General features: G+C 37.2%; 1 protein-coding gene across 3 annotated transcripts in view; it reads left to right on the forward strand.

The window, feature by feature from the left end:
- The first annotated feature begins 1,861 nt into the window (after positions 1-1,861).
- Positions 1,862-24,594, forward strand: part of GABRG3 (gamma-aminobutyric acid type A receptor subunit gamma3) — a 736,855-nt gene continuing 714,122 nt past the window's right edge. For all 3 annotated transcript variants that reach the window (XM_078448932.1, XM_078448933.1, XM_060617920.3), the window contains exons 1-2: positions 1,862-1,958; positions 7,077-7,225. In XM_078448932.1, coding sequence (XP_078305058.1) covers positions 1,906-1,958; positions 7,077-7,225 — 202 coding nt within the window. In that variant the 5' untranslated portion in view covers positions 1,862-1,905. The remainder of the gene's footprint in view (positions 1,959-7,076; positions 7,226-24,594) is intronic.

Here is a 24,594-nt window from a genome sequence, read left to right on the forward strand (position 1 = left end):
TGTGTTAAAAATTGAGGGCCAGAATTGTTTCTTTACTTGCAGTTTTTCTCACAGCACACAAACTATGTGAACATTTGACATATTTCTATAAGCAATTAACAAATGGTAAGTGGTTATCTAACTGATTTTTAAAGTGTTCAGATGTGTGATAGAGAAAATTAGAGATTAGGGCAGGGTATGATAAAGGCTCACAATCCCCCGAAGCTGAAAGATGTTCTGGAGGTGGAGGGATACAGGAATATTGGGTGTCTTCTTAGAAAATAAGACCTGAATAGGGTCTGTGCATTTAAGTAGGAGAGATGTGGCAGGCAGAGGAAGATGTCAGAAGGAGCCCTGAGAAGGAGTGAGCTGGAGTGAGCTCAAGGCCACACAGAGACAGGGAGATGGCAATGCCAAGGCAGCTACAGCTCCATTGTTAAAATCACCAATGCTGCCATCACCAACAACTGCACTCCATGCCATTGTATGACCACGTTCATATTGATGAACTGAAAATAGCAGAGAAAACACCAACGTTCAATTATTCTTCTATATATTTTATGAACAAAAGTATTTGACAATATTAATGAAACAGTTATCATACTCTTTCATAATTCTATAAGTAGTAATTCAAATATGAAATACTTTGTAAGAGCTATTTTTGGCAGTACAAAAGCAAACTTCTTAGTGGATTTATTCTAGGCTACGGTAACATTGTAAAGATTGTAATACATGGTGAAAGACTAGCTTTTGGCGTGATTATTACAAATGAGAACATAAATGCAATTTTCTGTCTTTGGGTGGTGAAAATACACTGAATGAAGTGCTCTTCATGGTTCAATAAAACAGGACGACTTTTACTTTTTGACTTAGGGTGAGTCTTTCTCCTACATTTAATTGTGTGTGTGTGTGTGTGTGTGTGTGTGTGTGTGTGTGTGTTCCCCCACCTGTTTATTGTATGTGTTAGGATGGTCCGTATTGGGAATGCTTTTTTCTAAATATCCCTAAGAAGCCACTTTTTTCACACAGATCTTAGTAGTGCATAGGAGCTCAGTAGACCTAGCAGGGCATGTGCATGGAAAGGGCGCCTTCAGCAAACCGTTTGCTATGGCTACCTAGCTGAAGACACGCGGGGAAGAACAGACAACAGTCGGTCAGGGAGCGCGGGAGAACCACCGCGTTTGCTGAGAAGACAGAAGGAACGTACTGCGTCGGACTCGGGGGCTCACTCTTAACCTTGAGATGCCAATCCCTGGGATTCTTCTAAAGGCTTCCTATGGGATCCCCAAGCCTCCCCTCCCCCGCTGAGCCCCGCCCCCTCCCCGGCCTCAAACTCTGAGTCCATTCAAACCTTGCTTTCTTCGCCGCACGCGTTGCCAGGCGTGTAATAGGGGAAACTCCTCCCCGCCGGGGCCGCCTCGCAGGCGCTGCCAGAGGAGCGGCCGCCTTGCTGCCCCCACCTCCGAACGTGCGGCGGCCGCACACCGAGCACAGAGCCCACCGCCTGTGCACCCGCGCGCAGCTCGTGGCAGAGGGGGCAGCGCCGCGCGGGGCTGCGGGGAGGCGGGATTAGGGACTGCTCGAGCCCACCCGCTCCCGCCACCAGGCTGTGCTGACCTGGCGCCCAGGCGGCTGGAGGCGGCAGGCGCGCGGCGGGCAGCGGGCGGGGGCGGCGCGCCGCGGTGGCAGGGTGCCCCGCGTGCACCCCGCATAGCTGGGCGCAGACCCGCGGGCCGTCGGGGGCGCGGCGGCCCGCCCGAGCCCACACCTGTCCGGCCGTGGTGGCCGAGAGCCCGAGTGGCGCCGCAGTCAGTGGCATCAGAGGCAGCGAGGGAGGGAAGAGCCCGCGGAGGCGAGGCCCGCGCTCCGGAGGAAGCCGCGCCTGGCTGGAGGCCCCAGACCCTGCTCCCCGAGCTCCACCGCACCATGGCCCCGAAGCTGCTCCTCCTCCTCTGCCTGTTCTCGGGTTTGCACGCCCGGTAAGTGGCGCCCGGGCCCTGCAGCCCTGGAGGCTCCGAGCGGGACGGGGAAGGCGGCGGGGGGCGCTGTCTGCCGGCCAGGAGTCCCGGTGCGTCCCGCCGTCGGCTGGGCTGCGGCATAGCCCCGCTGGGGCCGGCCCGGGGGAGACGGAGTCCGCCTGCATCTCACCTGTCCCAGTCTCCCCTTTGACAGGGCTATCTGCCTCTCCAGGCTGGGCGGCTGCAGCCTTCTCTGCAACCAGGAATGTGGGGACTCTGAGATTAATGGGGCTCTTCTCTTGAAGCTTTTCGCATATGGTGGTTTTAAGGGGTTTTGAAAATCACTATCATAAATGACCGGCGGTGTGTACCTCCCATTTACCCCTCTGTACAAGTGTTCCAGGGGTTCATACAAACACATTGACTGACGTTCTGTATAATTTCCATCACTCTGAAATTTCCCAGGACTAAGAAGTCATGATTTCCTAGCTGCCTAGTTTAGATCACACTGGCAAAGAGCATCCAGGCTGGAGGCAGGCAGAAGAGGATTGGAGCAAGGGAAAGAACCCTTCTCAGAAATTATTCTCCTCTCCAGGTTCTGCAAACACACACTATACACATGCACCCCTTCTAGATGAGCCAGTTTTCACATTCACAGACATACACACTTACTCCCATAAAGCATGTTGATAATTGATAATAAGGCTTTTCCTGGCAACTGTAAGACATTATCTTACCATAAATACCCATAACCTGCATCCTAGAATAACAACCAAATAATGGGAGCTTAGAGACCTCCAGGAAAGGATGAAGATGGCTCATGAGGGTGGAAGGATGATGGGACCAGAGGGGTTAAACCCTGTTGCTGTAAATATAACAGGATATTCTGGGTTTGGTTTCTTTAGTTCTGTCTCCTAGACTAGATCTCTGGCCCAGACTTTGGAAATCAGAGCAGCTCCATGCCTCTCCCCCTATCCCCATCCCAAGAATCTTGGGACACCCACTTCCCCTAAACACTCTTGTTTTGACACCTCTTTATTTTCTGTATCTGGAAGCTAGAGAACTAGAGAGCCTTCCTATGGGCAGTAAGCGCTGCAAGTGTCAGTAGACAATGACAGGCTTACATTTTCATTCATGTGAGGAAGGAAGGAAGGAGGTACATTAACAAATCTTAAAAGACGTAGTAGGAGCCCCAGTCTCATTCCCCACCTTTGGCAGGGGTGTTTGGCTCTGAAGAAGAAAGCCCTGGCCATCCCCTCTATACCATTATCCCCACTAAGAGGTGAAAGTGTGAAAGGCAGATAGTGTGCCAGAGACTGTCAACTGGTGGCTCACAGGCAGCTCTCTCCACCAGGCATAGTACTCATTGGGCCTTTCAACTCCAGTTTCTTCCCGTCTAAGGAGAGAACTGGGGAAGGAAATGGAAGCCCACTTTCTGAAATTGATTCTGCCTGGATGTATCTCTGTCTAGAGCCAGAGAGACCAGCAGCAGATAGCACCAGGCATAATGTAGAATTCCGAAGTATATAATCCAGATTTGAAGTCATATCCACATGATCTTTTCTGTTGCCACAAACTGGATGAAGTGACCTATATTTCAGAGTTATATCATTAATTACAGATACTTTAGATTTATAGATACTTAATATGCTAAAAGGAAAACTGCTCATTGTCCTCATTAGTTTATGTGCTTAGGAAGTAGGAAGATGTCTTAGTATCTAACATGAAGCAGTCAGGTTTCTAGGGAATTCCCAAATACGTGTCCAATTTCTTGGGATTCTTCATACTTAAATTTCACCAAGGCACATGTAATGATTTTAATATGTTCTCTATCTTGGTTCATTCCCTGGACTTCAAAATAGAAGTTGTATATCAGTTGCAAGAAAATCCAAATTTTAAACTAATTATATTGCTATACGCCTCTCCTTTGAAAGTGTCTTCATTCTTTGAATGGGTTTTACAGACATGTAAAATAATCTGATGACCAGTGTCATCTTTCATAACTGTTATTAATGCTGAGAGGGTTCTTGTTTGCAGTCTGGAATGCCCTTCTGGTGTTCAAAATCCCTGGAAAATGTTCTAACAGTGTGCTCTGTGGTGATGGCTTGGCAACTCCATGGATAGAAAAGCACCCTGTTCAGACCCCCCATGGATGTGCTTATTATGCATTAGAATGCACTAAGTCATGCCTGGAGCTTGGTGATACCTTGCAGACACTTAACTGATTTCTGAGGTTTAGGAGCTCCTTTTAATATTTAAAAACACTTCAGACTTTGTCCTTCTAGTCAAAGAGAAGGTGTAAGATGTGAAAATAACATCTAAAAATGACGATACATTGCTGGTTTGTTTTTAAGAAAAAGCTAATTGCAGTTATAGTATTTAGGATCCAAAATCCTGATAACAGAACACTCGTAAAGATTATATATAACCCACTTAGAAAAGCAGATCATTCGTGTTTTATTTACATTCTAGTGGGTCCTCTGAGATGAGATTTGGTTTTCATCAAAGGGAAGATTTTCCTGTGGGGCTGGTGGTCTGACATCAGCACTGTGAGGCTTTTATTTCATTCTCTGAAGTCCTGCAGCAAACTGACGGAAGATCAGAATTGGGAAAAGCTCAGTGTCAGTCTCTAAGGAGACAAGGGGATCTCTGCCCACTCTTTGCAACTGTGTACCCCAGCCCAGCCATCAAGCTGTAGGTCCTGGTTGACCTCCTAAAGGGGTGGGAGAGGATGCTGCTGCTTTTCCTTCCTCCTCTCTCCCACTCTCACCTGCCTTGGCCTCTAAGGAAGACGCTTATGCAATTTCAGGAAAACCCTCTCCTCACCACTAGAGGGAGAATTAGGCTCATTATAATACCTGCATTTGAAGTAGTTAAAAGAATTTTTCAGAAACGAAGACTGTGTATATAGAGAGAACTGATGAAGAGTTAATGTTCTCAATCTATGTACATATGACCATTGGGGCAATAAAAAGTAGCAGAGCACAAAAAGCATAGTCTGGTCTGTGGAGTGAGCTGTCTTTGGGGGTGGGGGAGGGGACTTAGGGAGATGGGTAAGAGAGAAAGGGATGGGAGGCAAAGAGAAGAGAGAAGAGAGAGAAAGAGGCAGAGAGACAACAGAGGGATAGAGGAAAGGACTGTGGCTGAGTTGGAACATGTCTTGAGAATGTTATATGTGATTCTGCCAAGGTGATCTGTCCCTCTGTCCCCAGTCTCCCAAATGGTTTTGCTGTGGAATGAATTGCCAGGTCCTGTGGGCAATGATTGCTTCTAGCTAACCAAGTCCTACAGAGCCTGCTTCAGCCTCTCTTTTTTTTTTCCCAACATGGTATTCCTGACAATATTTCTGATAAAATATTCTACAGTGACATTTTAAATTCTATATTGTTATTTGTAAAAGTTCAGTTTTACAAATAATGAAATGCAACATGTCACTTCTTGAATGTGTCCCAAATTTTTTAAGTTCTTATTGATGGTGAATGTTAAGTGCAAATAAAAACTCACAGCAATTTATAGTTTCTATGGATGATTTATTTTAACCTTCTAGCCGATACATATTCAAGAAATATAATTACAGTTTAAGATAAGCCTAGGAAAAACTTCAGTGAAATCAATCTGCCAGACATATACCATGTACTCATTTTCAAAATCTTATATAAATGTGTATAGTCATCTGAGACTAGACTATGTGACACTGCCCTAATCTAGGTTAAGGCTAGTTAACACTCATAAAAAGACTATAATGTATATAATATATGACATATACGTATGATTACATATTGCATAAAATTATATAAACTATTATACTATAGATATAATTATGTGGTTATAATATAACATTATATATATGATTATGAGGATTTAAACAAAGTAGAGATCATAAATTTTTGAAAATTTACTCTCTTCATTTCTTTCATGTTCATTGTAGATAATTTAGACAATTCCAAAATTTAACTTAAAGAAACTTGTGTCCCAGAGCACAGTTGCCCTGGGATAATGTTAACATTTTGACTTCTCTCTGGGAAGCTAAACAGAAATGAGCTGATACCAAGTCAGGACAAATAAACCTCAATACAATTTTCTATTCCATATTTTGTTCTCTTTGGTGAAAAGTCACTAAGGCATTTATGTTGACAGAGTATAAGCAAAATTGTTTGTTGTTTTACAGGCTTTTTTTTGCCCTAGTAAGTGCAGTCCACCTGGAAATGCTGCTTTGATGCAGAAGGAGACTCTCCTCTTTTCAAGCCCAAAAGGCTGTGCTGTTGAGGTGGCCTCACTCAGCTAAGAAAACTAACTTGTCATTTTGATGCCTCTCCATTCAAGTACTCCTGTCAGTGTGTATCACCCAGGAGAGGTAGCTGTCATGTTGCACGAGACAAGCTCAAAGGTGCTCAAACATTCATTTTGATCCATTTATTGAGGGGCCAAATGATTAAGACATATTAGAAATATTTTAATTTTTAATGTCTGTATTAGCCTGCTCTGTAAGAAATGAATCAGTTTGTGTTGGAGGAGGCATGTCAGATTGCCAGAAGTTATTCACCAAACACCATCTCTGTTCCCTGTCACCACACATTAGTGCTGGCCAAACAGACCACCTGATAATGTGCCCATGTCTACTTTGACCGAAGGTTCCAGTCTCCTTAAGAACAGAATTCAGACTCAACTATTTTTCAGTGAGTGTGATTCTGCAAAACCTATTCTCACCTTCAACTAAAATGAGGTCTTGGCAGTAGGGGGTGGAAACAGCATGATAAAGTCACCATCTGACAAACATCTGGAAGGTTTGTGTTTTGACCTTCAGAGGTTTTCAAGGTGGATCCAAGCAAGGGTGATTGCTGCTTGGCTGACCTTCTGGCATTGATTTACTTATCAGTCTATAGTTTAATGTACACAAGGAATAATTTTGTGACATTTAATGAAAACATCATGACATGTTAAGAGCAGTGGCATTCCTCCAATTGGATTCTTTCTAAAATGTGTTTTGTTTTGTTTTCATTTTAGATGTAACCCATTGATTGGGCTGTGAGTATTGGGGACTTTCTACTTATGTCAATGGTGCTTGAGTGGGCCAAGCTTAAGACACTTCCTGGAGCTATTGCTACAACTTATACTTCACACTTTGTGCCATAATTACAGGTCCAGGAAGGTGGAAGAGGATGAATATGAAGATTCATCATCAAACCAAAAGTGGGTCTTGGCTCCAAAGTCCCAAGACACTGATGTGACTCTTATCCTCAACAAGTTGCTAAGAGAATATGATAAAAAGCTGAGGCCAGATATTGGAAGTGAGTGTTGATGTTTGTTATTCCAATAGAAAATATACCGTGATGATATATTCTTTAAGTTTTTACTTTAAATAATGATAAATTCAAAGGAAATTGCAAAGATAGTGCAGAGTCGCATAATTTATGACTGTAGTATCATGTCAGTATGAAGAGATTGACACTGTTACAATGTGTGTGCATGGTTTCATGTTGTCTTATCATATGTAGATTTGTGGAAGGACCACTGCAATCAACATACTGAACTGTTTTGTCATCATAAAGATCCCACTCCTGCTGCTCCTGTAGTCATACCTACCTCTCTCCTCCAAAATTCCTAACCCCCGTCAGCCACTATTTGTTATTTCTGTATTTTTGTCATTTTTAGAATGTCACATTCATGCAGTCATTCAGTATGTGACCTTCTGAGATTGGCTTTTTTTCCCTCAGCAAAGTGATTTGGAGATCCATTCAAGTTGTTGTGTGTATTCATAGTAGTGTGTTCTTTCTTATTACTACATAAGTATCCATGGCAGCAATGTACCACAGTTTGTTTATCCACTCACCTCTTGAGGAACATTTTTGTTGTTTCCAGTTTTTGTCCATTACAAATAAAATGACTGTGTGTATTTGTTTACAGGTTTCTGTGTAGAAATAATATTTTATTCTATGGGGTGAATGCCCAGGAGTATGATCGCTAAGCCATACGATAAATGTCTGTTTAGTTTTTTTTTTAAGAAACTGTCAAACTTTTTTTCCAAAGTGTCTGTACCATTTTCTGTTCCCACCAGCAATGTATGAGAGATTTAGTTTCTCTGTCTTCACCAACAATGTCACTATTTTTATTTTAGCTGCTCTAATAGGTATAAATCTACTAGATTGATGCCTAATTGTGTTTTGATTAGTATTTTCCTGATGGTTAGTGATATTGAGTTCCCTTTATGTGTATATTTGCCAGCATTATGTCCTCTTCATTGAAATGTCTCTTCATATTGGTTGCCCTTTAAAAATTATTTTATTTTATTTTATTTTATTTTATTTTATTTTATTTTATTTTATTTATTTATCTTATTTTATCTTATTTTATTTTTTCTGTTCCATTATTGAGTTCTTCATATAATCTAGGTGTGATTCCTTTGCGAGATATAGTTTGCAGATGTTTTTCTCAATATGTAGCTTGTCTTTTCATCTTCTTAATAAGATCTGTCACAGAGGAAAATTTTTTAATATTGATGAAGTTCAGTTTATTGATTTTTAATCTTTTATGGAACATGCTTTTGAAGTAATGTCTAAGAACTCTTCATGAAGCCCCTGTTCCTCAAGATTTTCTCCTTTGTTTTTTTCTAAAAGTTTTATAAATTTATGTTTTACATTTAATTCATTATCTGTCTTTATATAAAATCAGGGTGTGAGGTTTAGAGCTAAGTTCCCTTCACCATTTTTTTTTTGGTATGGATATCTAGTTCCTCTATCACCATTTGTTAAAAAGACTGTCTTTTCTCTGTTGTATTGCATTTACACATTTGCCAAAATCAACTAGTGTAGGCTATTTCTGGGTTCTCTATTTTGTTATTTTCATCTTTGTGTCTATCACTGTGTCAATACCCACAGTCCTGATTACTATAGTTATATAGTAAGTCTTAAAATTGGGCAGATTAGTTCAGCCTCTTTATTCCTCTTTTTAAAAATTATGTTGACTCTTATAAGCCATTTGTTTCCCATATGAATTTTAGAATTATCTTGTCTATATCTAGAAAAACCTTTAAGTCTCTGTATTAGTTTTGGAAAAATGCTGTCATTACTATGTTGAGTATTCAGACCCACAAATGTGATATGTTTTTCCATTTTAGATCTTCCTAACTTTTTTACATCTAGTGTTTTACAGTTTTTAGTATACAAGTCCTGAATATATTTTGTTATATTTTCCCCTTAAATATTTCATGTTTTTGGAGTGATTACAAATGGTACTGTTTTTACAATTTTCTTTTTCCCTGTGTCATTGCTAGATATACAGAAATATAGTTATTATTTATATGTTGATTTTGTGTTCTCTGACTTGCTGAAACTCACTTACTAGTTTTAGGAAGTTTTGTGTGTTCATTTTTTGATAGGTTCCTTGGGATTTTCTCTGTACACCATCATGTCATCTGAAAGCTTTATGTCTTGCTTTCCAATCTGTATGTCTTTTATTTTATTTTATAGCCTTATTTCACTGGCTAGAACTTCCAACACTCTGTTGAAGAGCAATAGTGTGAGGGGACACCTTGCTTTGTTCCAGATCTTAGAGGAAAGGCATTCAGTCTTTTATTATTAAATGTAATGTTACCTAGAGTTATTTCGTATATGTTCTTTATCAAACTGAGAGAGTTCCCTCTATTTCTAGTTTTCTGAAAGTTTTTTTTCTTTTTATCATGAATAATGTTGAATTTTGCCAAATTATATTTATATATATGAGACAGTTAATATGGTGGATTAGGTTGAGTGATTTTCAAATATTGAATCAGTCTTGCAACCCTAGAATAAGCCCCACATGGTAATGTGTTTGATAACACTCTTTTTAAAAACATCTGTTTATATATTGCTAAATTCTATTTGCCAATATTTTGTTAAGAATGTTTGCATCTCTATTCATGAGGAACATTGGTCTGTAGTTCTTTTTCCTTTTTTTTTTTTTCTTGACAGTCTTTGGTTTTGGTATCAGGTAGCACTAGCTTCATCTGTTTTCTGGAAAAGATTGTGTAAAAATTTGTGGTAACTACTCATTTAAATATTTGGTAGAATTCTCCAGTGATACTCTCTGGGTCAGGAGATTACTTTTCTGGGATTTTTGTCATTACAAATTAATTTCCTTAATAGTTATAAGTCTCTTCAACTTATATTAGGTAAGTTATGATGGTTTGTGCTTTTCAAGGAATTGGTCCATTTCCTTTAAGATGCTAATTTATGTGTGTAGAATAGTTTCTGATATTCCTTTATAAACCTTTTAATATCTTTAGGGACTATAATATATCCTTTGCTTCATTTCTGATAACAGTAATTTGTGTCATCTTTATTTCTTCTTTGTCATCTTGCTAGAGATATGATTGACCTTTTCTTATTTATTTATTTATTTATTTATTTATTTATTTATTTTAAATGTAATTTATTAGAATCTCCTTTTTGTTTCATTGTTTTTCTCTATTGTTTTTCTGTTTTCAATTTCATTAAGCTTTGCTTTTATTTTTATTATTTGTTTTTTCTGCTTTCTTTGAGTTTAGTTTGCTCTTCTTCTGTTTTGATGTAGCACTTAGTTTCTTGACATGAGACTCTTCTTTTCTAATCTAAGCAAGGGTACTTTAAATTACCCTCACTGCACTAGTTTAGCTATATCTCACAGATTTTGGTATGTTAGACTTTCATTGTTTATTAAGTTCAATGTGTTTCTTTCTCTTGAGTTTTTTTCCCCCCTTAACTCATAGACTATTTGGAAGTGTGTTTTTAGTTTCCAAGTGTTTGGAAGTTTTCCTGTTACCTCTTACTTATTTCTAGTTTGATTCCATTGTGACCAGAGAATATACTCTATATGAGTTAAATTATTTTGATTTTGTTAATGTTTGATATATGGACCAGAATATGGTCTATTTTGGTGAATGTTCCATAGGCACTTGAAAAGAATGTGCATTTTGCTGTTGCTGAAGGGATTGGATCCTGTTGTTTGGTGGTATTGTTGAGTTCTGCTATATCTTTGCTGATTTTCTGTCCAGGTTTTCTATCAATTGTTTTGATAGATTAATGATAGGTTGATTTTAAAAGTGGATTCTGATCCAAGACCAAGACAAAAGTGGTGTGTTTGGCCAGGAGAGGAATGCATACAGTTGTTGGTACAGGCCTGTACCATATTCTTGGTGATGATCAGAGAACATGGGGATTGTGGCAGGCACATTTTTCATAGGATGAACCAAAACTGTAGCTTATTTATTCTTCTCTGTGGGGCTGAGTTTCATTTAGAGTCCAGCAGCTTGCTAGCTTCCATACTATCCCAGCTGCTTTGTTCCTCTGGTTTTCCAAGTTTGAGGCTCAGGTGTCCAATTTATCAGTAGCAGGACATAGAATTACACTGGTTTCAGTAGGCATAGAACATCAAAACCTTTGTGATGTAGTGTGCAGAGAGTTTGGAGATACATACCCAGTGCATTATTGGAGCATTCATGTCATCTTTGCGTGTTTCTGTTGCCTCTTCTATACAATGAAAGAAGGGCACCAAATTACTCATAAACTTCCTTGCAGCTTTAAGACATTTATTCAGTGAGCAGTACATCTAAATTACCATTGCACAAGGTTCATAAATTCAATTGTCACCACATTTTCCCCTTAAATGAAGGGTCTATGCAATGTGAAGAGTGCAGTAATTCTGCATTAATATGGAAAGAGAAGATTGAGATAATGGTGCTAATTTCCTCATTAGTTGTCAGACACTGTGGTTGGCCCCAGAGCAAAGATAAATAAGACTTGTTCCTTGCTGTTCTGGGTAAGTATAATCCTTTGCTTATCTTGTATTACAGTATAGCACTACACCTTCAATCTATGGTATTATTCAACACCACATTTGTCTTCTGAAGTGGAAAATTGGACATGGGTAGAAAGTGGGTGAGTTCAGCTTCCAACCCAGATCTCTGACTATAGCTAGATCACCTAGCCACATTACTAGTTGTAGAAAATGCCAGGCAATCCTATTAAAAAACAGAGAATCCCTTCTATACACACACACACACACACACACACACACACACACACCCCAAAACACTCAGAAGGGGATATATTAAGGCAAAAGGCAAGCACTATTCACAATTCTGGAGATTTTATTTTTCCATTATGTACATAAGGAATTTTGAATTTTCCAAGTGAAACAGCATAATGCACATAAAGGAAGAATACTTTTTAGATGGCAACTCTTCTAAAGCCTCATGTCATCAGAAGGGCTCTGTGGTTTTTGAGTGAAAGATTTTGAACTGTAAGCCAGGATACACATATTTTGGTCTATGACTTTAAAGTTCCACCATGCACATTGTCATGATCCTTGGGGCAGCAGAATGACCTAATGAAAGTCTGAAGGATCACTGGTGCATTATAGGATCTTCTTCCTGCTGCATTTAAACAATATCTGAATGGCTAATTCCTGTAACTCACTGATGCTCAATCAGAATAACTGCCCAAGATCAGCTCTCCTGGTCAAAGATACTGAATTATACATGATTTTCTTTCAGGATTTAGAAGGGCTTTGTTTTAAAGGACAATTTTCCATGAAAATCTGAATTTATTTTCTTTTCTCACTACTTTTTTCACATGTAGCCCATTTTATGTGCTATAACCCTGATGCCTCTTCATCAGGATACAGTCAACTTGTATTTCATAACATAGTGCTATACATGGATTTATTATTAGTTTACTGTAATTACCAATTTATCTGCTCACCTCTCTATCACTCTCCCTCCTCCTCCCAGTCAGTCCCTATTTACTGTGCTTTCACTCTGCACCAAGCCCTGGACCATGGACAGGTGGGGAGCAACATAGATGCTTGTTTTTTTCTAAAGAGGATGGAAGGGGGTAGGGTCCCCAAAGAAAAGCACTTTAGGAGTTGATATTGCGAATCCCACTTTGGAGTAAGGCAAGCCTGTTTAAGGCACTCTTTAACTTAAATTCATTCAAACTCCACTTGATTCTAGGATAAAATCAAGCCCCTAGAATGAAATTAAGAGGTAAGCCACTATCTGGCCCTTACCTACTTCCACTTTCACTTCCTCAAACTCCACATCTCACATGTTATACCTTTTGGGGACATCAACCCTCCTGCTTTCCTTATCTGGATACTTGATTTTTCTATTCTTTCATTCCAGGTGTGATTATATTAACACCCTTCTCCCACTTACACACTAAGCTTTTTGCTAACTTTCTTCAAGCCTAGATATTACCTCCTACAAGAACCCCTTTTCATGGTCTGCCCCCTCTTACCTCCCAGCCAGAGTGGAACAAGTGTCTTCCTTGAATTTAAGTATCAGTTCCTCATCTGTACAATAGAAATAGCACATATTGAAGGACTGTCTTGAGGATGATGTCATGTGTTGCAGCCATGAAACTGCTTCTGCAACACTTTTGTGTACTTTCCATAGTTCTGCAGCTGAGAATTGATCTTCTTTCCCCCCACCCCAGGACACAGTTCGCAGTTCCTAACTATAGATGCAGTAGTTTATGTTGGCATCTCCCAATATACATAGTCTAACTGCGTCCTCAGGAAATAAATAAAATGGCTCATCACTGTTATTGTCAACAATAAATAGATGGAATCGAACAGACTCATTTATGTTGCATAGAAGTAACATATCCACATGGAATCTTCTACTTAGTTTTCATAATACAAATTGTGATCATTATGTTTTAAAAATACTCACTATTTTTCCAGCTATTCTCTCTCCTCAACTAACTTCTAAATTATGAATGTATCTGTTTTAGTTCTCCATCTTTAACTATCCATCATTCTAAGTAATACTTCTGCTGTGTCCTTTACTAGTTCAGGGTTATTTAGGGTATCATTTATCTCAGGAACAGATCTTGTCATGTGAGCTCGAAAAGGCTGGAGGAGGATAAACCTTCTAATAAGAGAATGGTGAAAAGGAAAGGAAATGAACCTGAGTGAATTTCTCTCCCTTCAGGATTTCAAGAAATTTGAACCACTCTCCTGAAAATAGAGTATTACAGAATACAAATTCCCTGTCCATATTCTGGACTGTCTATACCAAGTAAAATCAGTATTGGGAAAAATAAAAGGTTATTTGTTGGCTTTTAAAGGTGAATGAACACCGAATACATGCACAATGCATAGAAATGACTCATGGACTCATTTAATCTAAGCAGAACATCTGAATAATCTTTTCTTGGCTATGTCCATGATAAGAAGGATTAATTTTCTATCCCTCTTCTTCAGGTATTTGCATATCTGGACTTCTTTTCCAGGCTTTTCCAAAGTTTATTTTCCCAGTTTAGTTCAAACTGCTTCTAAATGAGGAATGATGAGCATCCGGTATGAGAAGAAGCTGGTTGCATGAGTGAGAAGGTGATCTCTGCCACTGCTGTAACTTGGTGGCAGAAGACAAAGGAATCCTAACCTCCTCCTCAGTGGGGAATGCTCCACTGGCTAAAATGTCCTGAGCTTCTTTTCTTCACACCTCCCAGAACTGGACATGGTAGCTCCACACTGATTCAGGATTACTGAAGTGACCTAGAGAATACCCTGCTGAGTGCTATAGGAGGAGCTCCTACCCATCTCAGGGTCATGTTGCTGGATGACGAAAGGGAAAGAGACAATACTAAGTATGGGAATATGACCCCAGATAAGTTAGGAGTTAGTTTTGTTGTGGATAATGCATGTTAAGCAACTAAGAGACATAATAAGTGGGCTTTGAAGTATAATTTTTAAAGCATGTCTTATTGTGTTGCTCTTTGATAGCTTTCAGTGAAAAATTATGGGCATGATTGAGTAACCAAAGAACTATAAAAAGAATGCTTAAAGACTTTTGGTCACAGATGTGATGTATCGGAGAGAAGCCTGGAATAGCCACTGGAAAGGCAGAGAAAACCCTCATGTCTTTCTGAGCTGTTTCCTGATGTGTGTAAATGTGACAACTCCTACCATGTCCTTCCATAGGGTTTTGAGAGTTCAAGTTAGATCACAGAATTTGAGAGAATTTTGAAATGTGTGAAGGGCTGTACAAAGAATCAAATGTATTATTAAAATATGATTTATAATGGATATATACAATTGTCCCTCATCCTGATGGTTTTTATATTTTAAGAAAGAATAAGAGACAGAAGGTTTTAATCCAAAGAAATGAAGTTCAAGTGTTGAAGTGTCGGTGCTTGTATGTTAGAGGAAAAGAGTTGAAGGTAAGGTGTGCTATATTTGGGGTCTCTAATGCATAGCTGACTAACTGCCTCAGCTGGGCACTGATTTTCAGATGACCTTTCTAACAATCTTTTCCTTTCTTAATGAACATCGGAGGGCTGTTTCAAGTGTATATTTAGGTCAGCTTAGTTAGTCTTCACCTAAAAACCACAGCCTACTACACAGATGGGTAAGTTGTCATTTTTCAACAATTACTGTATATCCAGAAAACAATTCAAGTGTATTCACTCCATTCGCAGAACAGATGTAGGAGGAGAGGAAACAGACATTCTTAATTGCTGTCCTTGAAGTAAAAGCTATTACTGTAGACTTAGTTAACTGATTCTCTCATAAAGCTAATTCAAATGCATAGGGGGGTGGAGAACAAATTTTGTGGAGAAATTATACCTGTCATCTCTTTGGGAGACTAAGTAGGCATCCAGCAGACACTGGGTTAATACCCATCACCTCAGCTCAACACATGGTGGTAGGTGACCCTTCCTCACATAATCCCCACATAATGCCCACATTTTGGGCAGTGATCCTTTGCACACACATACCTTAGACTTAGGATTTTATCATGGCATTGTTTTACCTAAGGCAGAATTCTTTGTAAGGCAAGCCTGTATTAGAGCATATGCATGCAGTTCAGTTCATTAAAAAGACTTTTTTTTTCCACCAGGCTCTATTTTTGCTTGTAGGAAACATATAATGAGATTTCAGTGTATAAGTATTTTTTTATATGTAATTTGGTAAATAACTGAGATCACATGTCCCTAGGAATAATCTAATGACTGGACTTGATTTGAATATGCAATTCCATTTATAGAATAACAAATGATCTGTTTCTTATGTTTATTCATTACTACTGCAGGAATTGAGCAAAATAGCTTCATGTGGCTTAGAGAGGGTTTGAGTAAGAAAAGAGCTGGACTCAAATAATGGGTTCTTCCACCAGTTGCCAGCAGATTCACTGAGAGAAAGAAACAACTTCACCACTTATAGATTTCCATCTCTAAATGGGATAATTAAATCTAAGTCCTGTTGTAAGAATTATAGATTATAACACCTGGCTCATAGAGAGAGAATGGAAAGTGTCACATGCCTTCTGTCTGCTGTGTTCCCAGACCCACACACCATCTTGGCTGCTATTCAGCCTGGTTTATGAGTAGTGGAATAGAACTCTCAGCTCCAGTGGCATAAAAGCTCTGTCTTAGACTGAGATTTTTTTTTAGCTGTCAGCATTTCATCAGTATGTAATTAACATCCTGATCCAAAATATCTTACAGATCCTTTTATAAAGTATTACTGTGCCCATACTGATTAGGTTGTTATCCTACTAATTCACATTTGAGGGACAAATGCAGATGTCAAAATTATAGTTTCATAGAATATCATGGCTTGAAGGGATTCTAGAGGAAATCTGTATAACAGTTCACAAGTCTGGCTTTATATCAGAATTATCTGAGAATTATCAGAATTATCAGAATTTATATTCAGAATTATTAGAATAATTCTGATATAAAGCTCTTTAAATCAGAAGAGCTGGGAAGCTCTTTAAAATACAGAGATCAGGGCCCAACCCCAAGACCTACTAAATTGGAATATTATTTTTCTGTTTTTTAGTTCACTGATTTCCACTTGGATCTGTATTGTTATCATTCTTCTACTTGCTTTAAATTTAATTTGCTTTTTTTTTTTAGTTTCTTAAAGTGGAAGATGAAGTCACTGATTTGACATCTCATCTAATTTTAGTGTTTAGTGCTATAAATTTCCTCCCAAGTAATACTATAGTGGCATCCCACAAATTTCAATGTTTTGATTTCATTTACATTCAGTAAATTTATATATACGCATATATAAATGTAAATGGCCTAAAGAATCCCATTAGAATGTAGAGATCATTAGATTGAATTTTAGAAAAGCAAAACACACCTATATGGTGCCTACTGACAAATATAGGTTACATGTAAAAGAATGGATAGACCTATTCCATACTAACACTATGCAAAAGAATGCTGCAGTATCTATTTTAACATCAAAGTAGATTCCACAAAAAGAATGCTGCCAGGAACAATTTTTTTTTCTAGTGATGATCTGGTCAATTAATCAAAAGGACATAAAAATCCTAAATGGTTTTACCCCTAATATCACTGTTCCAACATCCATAATTTAAACACTGATAGAACTGTAAAGAGAAATGGGCAGATATACAGTTATTATCAGAGATTTCAATACCCCATGCTCAATATTTAGTAAAACTAGGCTTAAAAAATCAGTAAGTAATAAATAAGTTATGAGGCTGAAAAGTACAACACAGGGAATATAGTCAATAACATAGTCAATATATATGTAATTTCCTTTTTGATTTCTTCTTTCACCCTTGCATGGTGTTCATTTCAATGTGTGGTATTCATTTTCCAAATATTTAAGATTTTTCCAGTTACCTTTCTGTTACTGATTTCTAATTAAAATCCACTGTGGTCAATGAACATACTTGTATGACCTGAATCCTTTTAAATTTACTGAGACTTGTTTCATGACCCAGAATGTGATCTATGTTGGTGTGCACTTGGAAAAGAATGTGTATTCTGCTATTATGAGGTGGAGTCTTCTGTAAATTCATTTAGGTGAAGTTGGTGCTTATTTTTATAAAGATCTACTTGCTGATGTACTTATTTTTTGTTATTGATGCATAGTTTTTTTTAAGTTTATTTATTTATTGTGAGAGAGAGAGAGAGAGAGCAAGAGAGAGAGAGAGAGCATGGGCGTGCATGAGTGGGGCAGGGGCAGAGAAGAATCCCAAGCAGGCTCCATTCTGTCAGTGTGGAGCCCAATGTAGGGCTTGAACCCAGGAACGTGAGATCATGACCTGAGCTGAAACCAAGAGTCGGATGCTTAACCAACTGAGCCACCCAGGCACCCCTGATATTGAAGTATAGTTAACATACAATGTTATATTAGTTTCATGTGTGATTCAACTATTCTATACATTATGCAGTGCTCACCACAATAAGTGTAGTTACCATCTGTCACCATACAACATTACAGTATTATTGACTATATTCCCTGTGCTATGCTTTTCATCCTCACTACTTATTTATTGCTTACTGATTTTTAAACCTATTTTATTAAATATTGAGGGTGGGGTATTGAAATTTTTGGTAATAACTGTGTATCTGCCCATTTCTCTTTATAGTTCTATCAATGCTTAAATTATGGATGTTGGAACAGTGATATTAGGGGTAAAACCATTTAGGATTTTTATGTCCTTTTGATTAATTGACCACATCATCACTAGAAAAAGAATATTTTTGTACCTGGAAGTAGTCTTTTTGTGAAATCTACTTTGTCTGATGTTAAAATAGATACTGCAGCTTTCTTTTGCGTAGTATTAGTATGGTATAGGTCTATCCATTCTTTTACTTGTAACCTATATTTGTCATTAGGTCTGAAGTATACTTCTTGTAGGCACCATATAGGTTTGTTTTGCTTTTCTAAAATTCAATATAATAATTTCTACATCCTAATTAGAGTCTTTAAACCATTTACATTTAATGCAATTATTGTGTTTAGATTTAAATCTGTCATATTTTTATTGATTTTCTTTAGATTCTCTTTGCTGTTTCTTTTCCCCTCTTTTTATGATTCTATTTTATTTCCTTTGTTTTCTTATTATCTATAACCCTTTATTTTGCTATTTTAGTGGTTTTATGAAAGGTTTGTAGTATAATCTTTAACTTATCACAGTGTACCGCCAGGCGATTTTATACAAGTTTACACATAGTATAAAAACATTGCAATAGTATATTTCTATCCATTTCCTCCCAGACTTTATGGTTGTGTGGTTATTCATTTACTTAAACACATACATGTTTATAAACCTTATAGTGCATTGTTATTGTTTGTTCAAATAGATGATTATCTCTAAAAGACATTAAATTATAAGATTTTTTAAATATATATATTCACTCATGTCATTCCCATTCTGGTGCTTTTTCTTCCTCTGTATAGGTAAATATTTCTGTCTTTTATAATTTTCCTTCTACTTAATGGACTTCCCCTAACTTTTCTCTGAGTATGAGTCTGTTTATTATGAGTTCTTTCAGCATTTGTAAGCCTGAAGAAGTTTTAGTTTACTTTGTTTTAAAATATCTTTATTTAGGGGCACCTGGGTGGCTCAGTCGGTTAAGCGGCCGACTTCAGCTCAGGTCATGATCTCGCGGTCCGTGAGTTCGAGCCCCGCGTGGGGCTCTGTGCTGACAGCTCAGAGCCTGGAACCTGTTTCAGATTCTGTATCTCCCTCTCTCTCTGACCCTCCCCCGTTCATTCTCTGTCTCTCTCTGTCTCAAAAATAAACGTTAAAAAAATGTTTAAAAAATCTTTATTTAGATATAATTCATATACTATACAATTTATCCAAAGTATACAATTCCATGGTTTTTAGATGTTCACAAAGCTTTGCAGCCATAAGTTAGTTTGAGAACATATTCCTTATCCCTCCCAAAAGACACGTATCCATTAGCAGTCACTGTTCATTATTACCTTCCCACTTTAAACTGTAGGCAACTACTAATCTCATTGACAACTCTTTAGATTTGCCAATTCTAGAGGTTGCATATAAATGGAATCATAGAAATATGTGCACCTTTGTGATTGGCTTCTATTACTTAGCCCAATTTTTAAAGTTCATTTATATGATAGCAGGGATCAATATTTAATTTTTTTGATGAATAAGATTCTATTGTATGGCTATAATGTGTTCATCCCTTCATCCATTAATAATAACAAAATTCAATAAAGCATTAAGATTGTTTTCACTTTGGGTTAGTTTGAATAATGTTGCTATGCATATGTGTGTATTTTGTGCAGATAGGTATTTTCATTTCTTTTCTTTATATTTTTTAAAGTTTATTAATTTTGAGAGAGAGAGAGAGAGAGCACAAACCGGTAGGGTCAGAGAGAAGGAAAACAGAATCCCAAGCAGGCTCTGCATCATCAGTGCATAACCCAATGTGGGGTTTGAATTCACAAACCACAAAATCATGACCTGAGATCAAGAGTCGGTCACCCAGGCACCCCTATTTTCATTTCTTATAGGTATACATGTAGAAGTGGAATTTCTGGGTGATTTCTTTTTTTACCCATTGTTTGTTTAGAAATGTATTACTTATTTTCCACATATTTGTGAATTTTCCAAATTTGTTATTTATTTCTAATATAATTCCATTACAGTTGAAGAGCACATTTTTTATGATTTCAATCCTTTTACATCTGTCAAGGCTTGTTTTACAGCCTACCATATGCTTTGTCCTATATAATGTTCTATCTGCAATAGAAAAATACAAATTCTGCTGTTGTTTAATAGAGTGTTCTATGTAGAAGTCTATTAAGTCTTGTGATTTTGTAGTGTTGGTCAAGTTCTTTATTTCCCTGTCAATTGCTTTCTACTTGTTCTATCCATTATTGTAAGTAGAAAATAGAAGTAAAGTGTGATATGTGGAATTATCTGTTACTTCTTTTAATTATGTTATTTTTGTTCTTTATGTAATTGGGCTGCATTAATACTTCCAGTATTTACCAAAATAATGACTCTTTATAACTATGAAATATTTCTCTTTATTTCTAGTAGGATTTTTTTGAGACAGAGAGAGACAGAGAGAGGCGGGGCAGGAGGGAGAGGGAGAGGCAGGGCAGAAGGGAGAGGGAGAGGGAGAATCTTAAGCAGTGTCCATGCCTGGTTCAGAGCCTGATGCAGGGCTCGATCCTATGACCCTGAGATCATGGCCTAAGCTGAAATCAAGAGGAAGATACTTAACTGACTGAGCTACCCAGAGGCCCCTGTTGTAGCCTTTTTAAATTTAAAGTGTATTTTATCTAATATTACTATAGCTATTTCATTTTCTTACAGTTGTTGTTTGCATCATACATCCTTTTCCATCATGTTGATTTCAAACTATTTGTATCTTTGACTCTAGAATATGTCTCCTGAACAGAACCCAGTATTACATCTTGTTTTTATATTCTTTTGGACTGTATTGTTTACTCATTTTACTTTTTTTAAAATTTTTTTTAACGTTTATTTATTTTTGAGACAGAGAGAGACAGAGCATGAATGGGGGAGGGTCAGAGAGAGAGGGAGAAACAGAATCTGAAACAGGCTCCAGACTCTGAGTGGTCAGCACAGAGCCCGACACGGGGCTCTAACTCATGGACCGCAAGATCATGACCTGAGCCGAAGTCAGCTGCTTAACTGACTGAGCCACCCAGGAGCCCTGTACTCATTTTACTTTTAAGGATATTATTGATATGATTAGATTTATATCTGACATTTTGCTTTTTGTTTTCTATGTCTCAAGTTTGTTGTTTATTTTCTCTGGCTTTCTTTACTAATTTCTTTTATATTAAATGGATATTTCCTGGTATAACAGTTTAGTTTCTTTAATGACTTAAACAGTTTTTAGAGCACTTTCAGGTTTACAACAAAGTTGAGAGGAAAGTACAGAGATTTTCCTTATACCCCTTATTCCCATACTTGCATAACTTCACTCATTATCAGCATCACCACAAGAATTATATACTTTTCGAAGTATAAGCCTAGATACATCATGGTCACACAGAGTCATAGTTTATCTTAGGGTTCACTCAGTGTTATACACATTCTGTCAGTTTGGACAAATGTATATTGACATGAATCCATTAGTATAATATCATACAGCCTATTTTCATGGCCTTAAAAAATCCTCTGTGCTCTATCTATTCCTCTTCCTCACCAACCCTGACAACCACTGATCTTTTTACTATGTCCATAGTTTTACCTTTCCAGAATGTCATATACTTGGAATTATACAGTATGTAACTTTTTCAAATTGGTTTCTTTTACTGGTAATAAGGATTTAAGGTTTCTTCATGTCTGTTTATAGCTTGATAGCTTATTTCTATTTTTGTAATGAATAATATTTATCTGGATGTACCACAGTTTATCCATTAACCTACTGGTGGACATCTTAGTTGCTTTGAAGATTTGGAAATTATTAATAAACCTGCTATAAATCTCCCTGTGCAGGTTTTTATATGGACTAATGATTTTTAATTATATATATGTAGCTATTTTATTAGTATTTGCAAGCCTATTACAACATACATCTTATCAAAATCTTTTCTACTCCAAACAATATCTACCTTAGATCATACTAATTAACACAAATTAACTATAGAAATTTACTCTAATGTCTTCATTCACTCACTCATTGTTGTGTTATTATATATATTAGTGTTATATGTATTATAAACCCAATAATTTATTCTTAAAATTGTTATTTTATATAATCTTATGTCTTTTAAATTATATTACTATTTATTTTTTTATTTTTAATTATTTTTTTATTTTTTAATATTTATTTGAGAGAGAGAGAGAGAGAGAGAGAGAGAGAGCAGTATGAATGGGGACAGTCAGAGAGATGGGGAGATACAGTATCTGAAGCAGGCTCCAGGCTCTGAGCTGTCAGCACAGAGCCCAATGGTGGGCTCAAACCCTTGAACAGTAGATCATGACCTGAGCCAAAGTCTGACACTTAACCTACTGAGCCACCCAGGTGCCCCTATTTACTATTTAAATGCTACTTATCATTTCTGATTCTTGTCATTTTTTCCTGTTAGGTTAGAGTTATCATCTGGGATTATTGCCTATTCTGAAACAGCTATATTCCCACCATCCTCCTTGTACTCTTATTATTAAAATGTCACTTGTCTTTTTGTTATTGTTAAATGTATTTCATCAAATATATTTGTTACATATTTTTGTTAATTTAAAATGTATTTCTTGTTATAGGCCTAACAATATAATTATTATATGTACTGTATATGTACTTTTTTTGCAATTACTTTCTAAATTAGCTAAGAAGAAAACAGAGAAGATATATGCAATTATATGGTTTTTCATAATTGCCTACATAATTATCTTTATTAGTTTTTTTGTTTGAATTATTGTTGGGGTCATTTGCTTTCCATCTGAAGGACTTTCTTAGTGTTTCTGATAAGGCAGTTCTGCTAGCAAGAAGTTCTTTTAGTTTTCATCTTGGAATATATTTGCTTTGCCTTTATTTTGAAAGTTTTTTTTTTATATTTAGGAATATGAATATGTCATCCCGCTGCTTTCTGCCTTTCATTATTTCTGATGAGAAGTCAGCTTTTAGTTTAATTGAACTTACCTTGTATATGATGTTTATTTTTCTCTTTCTGCTTTCAGCATTTTCTCTTTATCTTTGAGTTTCAACATTTTGACTATTACTTTTGTGGATGTGAATTTCTTTGTGTTTGTCGTACTTAGAGTTAAGTTTCTTGAATGTGTAGATTAATGTTTCTCATCTAATTTAGGAAGATTTTAAATCTTATTTCTTTGAATATATTTCTTGCCACTTTATCTTCTTCCTTCTGATATTCCCATTAGGCATATATTAGTGTGTTCAGTGGTATCCTGCATTTCTCTGGATCTCTGATAATTTTTTTTTCTTTATGTCCTTCTACTGACTTAACCTGAAATTTGGTGATTCTTTTATCCGCTCAGATCTATTGTTGAGTCCAGTGACTTTTTTAATTTTGGTTATTGTACTTTTCCATTTTGGAATTTCCATTTGTTTCTTTGTTACCTTTTATCCCTTTATTGATATTCTCTATTCCATGAGACTTTGTTATCATATTCCTTTAATTCTTCAGATATGGTTTTCTTGAATTCTTTGAACATATTTAGTTTATAATAGCTCTTTTTAAATTTATTTTTATTTAATTTTTTTAATTTTTAAATTTGTGTGTGTGTGTGTGTGTGTGTGTGTGTGTGTGTGTGATAGAGAGCGCACACACGCAAGCTGGGGAGGGGAAGAGGGAGAGGGAAAGAGAGAATTCCTAAGCAGGCTCTGCACTGACAGTGCAGGCTCTATCCCCTGATCAACCATGAGATCAGGATTCGAACTGAAATCAGGAATTGGATGCTTAACCAACTGAGCCACACAGGAACCCCTATAACAACTCAAATAGCTGTTTTGAGCTATTATAGGGGTCTGTGTCTGTTAAGTCCAGTATCTGGGACTCTTGAAGCGTGTCTACTTTTTTTTTTCTCCTTGCTTGGGTCACACTTTTTTGTTTGTCCATATTTTTTTTTTGAAAACTTGACACTTTAGATAATATATTGTAAAACTTGACAATTGACACTTTAACTTGACACTTTATATAATATATTGTAGCAACTCTGGATACTAATCCTCCATCATTTAGGCACTGATATTGTTTTTATTTGCTTGGTCCTCCTTTATTTATTGGTTTCGTGACTTACCTGTATTAGCTCTGAGAAATTTCGCCCCCACTCTCCAGAACAGTCAACCTCTGATGTCTCTGCTCAGATTTTTTTCCCCATTATTTTCACCTTTTAGCCTTGTTACCTAGTGGTTGTGTCTTGCCTGTGGCAGCAGATCTACTTATTGGA

This window comes from Panthera onca, chromosome B3, assembly GCF_046562875.1.
Source record: "Panthera onca isolate mPanOnc1 chromosome B3, mPanOnc1 haplotype 2, whole genome shotgun sequence".
NCBI classification, from domain to species: Eukaryota; Metazoa; Chordata; class Mammalia; order Carnivora; family Felidae; genus Panthera; species Panthera onca.